This window comes from Setaria italica, chromosome V (assembly GCF_000263155.2).
Source record: "Setaria italica strain Yugu1 chromosome V, Setaria_italica_v2.0, whole genome shotgun sequence".
Classification (NCBI taxonomy): domain Eukaryota; kingdom Viridiplantae; phylum Streptophyta; class Magnoliopsida; order Poales; family Poaceae; genus Setaria; species Setaria italica.
In genome coordinates, this window is record NC_028454.1 from 44,253,474 (window position 1) to 44,256,576 (window position 3,103).

The 3,103-nt window shown below is 56.3% G+C and overlaps 1 protein-coding gene across 1 annotated transcript; it reads left to right on the forward strand.

Annotated features, from left to right (window-relative positions):
* The first annotated feature begins 291 nt into the window (after positions 1-291).
* Positions 292-1,457, forward strand: LOC101758958 (BAG family molecular chaperone regulator 2). Its single transcript, XM_004970916.2, has 2 exons — positions 292-766; positions 916-1,457. The coding sequence occupies exons 1-2, from the start codon at positions 511-513 to the stop codon at positions 1,143-1,145; spliced, it is 486 nt and encodes a 161-aa protein (XP_004970973.1). The 5' UTR covers positions 292-510; the 3' UTR covers positions 1,146-1,457.
* Positions 1,458-3,103: the final 1,646 nt, after the last annotated feature.

A 3,103-nucleotide genomic window follows, 5' to 3' on the forward strand; every position in this document is an offset into this window, starting at 1 on the left:
CGATTGGTTCCGGCGGCCCCGCCATCCATGCAGGCAAAACCGTGTTCGCCACCTCCCCATGTGCTGCCGCCTCCAACCGCCGCGCTGCCGTGCCCCGCCCGGTCCTCCCCTCTCCACAGCGCGAAAAAAGTCTCAGAAAATCCACCAGCTTCCAAGCCTTCTCAGCGCTCTCGCCGCCTCGGCTACAGGTGTCGTCGTCCCCGTCACGGCCACCTCCCCTAGCTAATCCGTTTTAATCAATTAGCGAGGAGGAGGTCTCGGGGTTGTTAAACAAACACCCCGCTAATTAATCGCCAATCATTTCCGCCCGCACGGTGGACGTCTCGGCCCTGTCGCGACTTTAACCTCCTCCCGGTTTGTCCTCATCGCCCCGCGCCCCCCTCTTTAAAATCCCCGGCCCTGCTCCCAGTCCCCGGCACCCCGCCGGCAGCAACCAGCCAGCGATCGACCCAGACAGAGACAGAGGCACGGAGCACGGAGCGGAGCAGCAGCAGCTAGAGAGCAGCGGAGATGGTGAAGATTCCGAGCCCCAGGAGGCTGTTCAGGAGCCGGTCCAGGAGCACGGCCGGCAGCAGCGGCGGCGCGGACATCTGCGCCATGGTCGCCGAGCACGAGAAGATCGAGTGGGAGGTGCGGCCCGGCGGGATGCTGGTGCAGAAGCGGCGGACGCCCGAGGAGGACGCCGCGGCCGTGGAGTACATCCTCGTCAGGGTCTCCACCGGCTGGCAGTGGCACGACGTCTCCATCGACGCCACCGCGACCTTCGGTACGCCCACCGATCACGCGCCCGCCCTGCATTGCCTCTCATCTCAGTTTTTCCTTTAGTCTCTTCTCTTGTGCGATCAAATTGAAACTGAACGGAAAGCATGGGTTGAGCTGGTTGCTAATTAAGCTGCGGTTTGCTCTCCGATGCAGGCGACCTGAAGGTGATGCTGTCGCTGGTGACCGGGCTGTGGCCCAGGGAGCAGAGGCTGCTGTACAGGGGCAAGGAGAGGGACGACTGCGAGCACCTGCACATGGTGGGCGTCCAGGACAAGGACAAGGTGCTGCTCCTGGAAGACCCGGCCGTGAAGGAGAGGAAGCTCAGGTCAACCACCTTGGCGCAGCTCATGGGGGTGCCCTGCCACTCCTTCATCCAAGTGTAGTAGAGAGACCGTTCCCTGATCAGTTTCTTGCCAGCTTTCTTTTTGTTTTCTTCTTTCTTTCAGTTTGTTTCGTGAGCGACCGAGCAAAGATTTCAGCTCGGTCTAACTGCAATGTTCAGAGCCTGCTGAGTTTGAGGGCTTGAATTCGGCCAATCGAATCAAGCCATAGGATATACTGTAAGACGATAAACACATCATGTAAATTACTGTGAACGGGTTTATCCCACTGCCCCTGTCCGTGCTAATTCTTTGCTTCTTACTCTGTGTACATATTCTACTGTTGGGAACAGCAATACAGTTCATAATTTCACATGATGCTCCTGTAAATCCTTGCATTCTTTTCAGAATCACGTACATGCCCCCATTTTCTCCATCAGCTCGGCATGTACTGAACTCCGGACATGCTAGAGCAATTTGCGCTGCTGCTCGGTTTTCAGACCTGCTGTTTCAAGCTGCATTTGATAAAACCAAGCGGCAGCAGGTTTACCGGCGTGCTTGGTTCCCAGCCACGGGCTGCCACGTCACGGTGCGGCGCGCCACAGCCACGGGCTCCTTTTGCTATTGACTGTGTTGTGGCGGGGCGAGCTATGGCGCGGGGCACTGCGGCGGGGAACCAAGCACGCCCTACAGCTACGAAACATGTAGAAATCTGCCAGCTCGCGCTGAACTGCAAAGGTTGGACAGAAACCTGCTTTGAGCAAGCTGCCCTACCCACCGTTAACCACTACTCACAGAATCATCGCAGAACCATGGAAATGGTTGGCGTATTATCCGGACTCCGGAGAAAAAAAGGACATGGTCTGTACTATGGGATTTTTGCATGGAGAAAAAGTCTGCACTTTGAGGATCAGCACTGCAAAAGCACAATTATGTGATGGGACAGGTGATCGCACGGAGGGAAAAGTCTCCATCGGTTTCAAGTCGTTGATACGCTACGCCTATTAGGTTTGTGTTTGGTTCATCAGGTTTTTGCATTATGTTGGGTTCGGTTCGGGAGTTTAGGGCGTAATCAACCTGATAAACATGTGTGTATTAGGCTGGCTAAGATAACAGGACGAATTGAAGTTGAAGCATGGTATTAACCACTAGGGGACAGTTTCACTTTCACTAGGCATGTACTGTGCATCTGCCCTTCAAGAAGCAACAGGCATACGGTTACCAGACATATAATCGCCAGCTTGCACTCAGGTGCAAAGTTTGAGCAAAAGCCTTGCCTTTTTTTTAGCAAGTTGTCAAGTGTCAACCGTATACCTGAACAAGATCGCGTGGTCTGCAGACTCTGATGACGTTGGGTACAGAAAGTTCAGTAGTTTCGAAGCGCTGCTGTTCCTACCGTATCCCGAGCTAACAGTTTTCACACACACAACTCGCGTCACACTGCGCTCAGTGAGACCCGGCAGTAACAAGGCAACGACAGTGGAGCTTTACCTCATCGACTGACCAAGTGATCAACTGATCATCGTCGAACCAAAGCAAGCAGCTACTACCAGATACCGTGAACTACGCCCCTGAGGCCGTGTCCGATCAGGTCCCGGGCCAGAGACAGGGACGCGAAATCTAACTCGTGATTATCCAATCCATCCCGGCGCCTCGACCCAATCCCCTCCTGCACTCGTGCCGGAAAGGGAGGAGCGGATTGAATGCTGACGTCCCCCAGCCCCGCGCCGCCGGCCCCCCCGCCTCGTGCCGTGCCGATCCGCGGCGCATGTGCCGGGGCACCCAGCGAATCGGCGCGGACGGTGACGCGCACATACGCGACCCACAACGAGAGATTTGGATCAGATTGAGAGCGGAACCTGCTTCCAGAGAACAGGGGCACACACCAAGCGAGGCCAGGGATCACTCGCCAACAGCGAGCAGAAACCCTAGTTCACGTCCGGGACGGATCTCCCGTTCCTCTAGCCGCACCCCAGATCGGAAGCGGGGAACTGCGAACGGGCGGGCGGAGGATCCGCGGC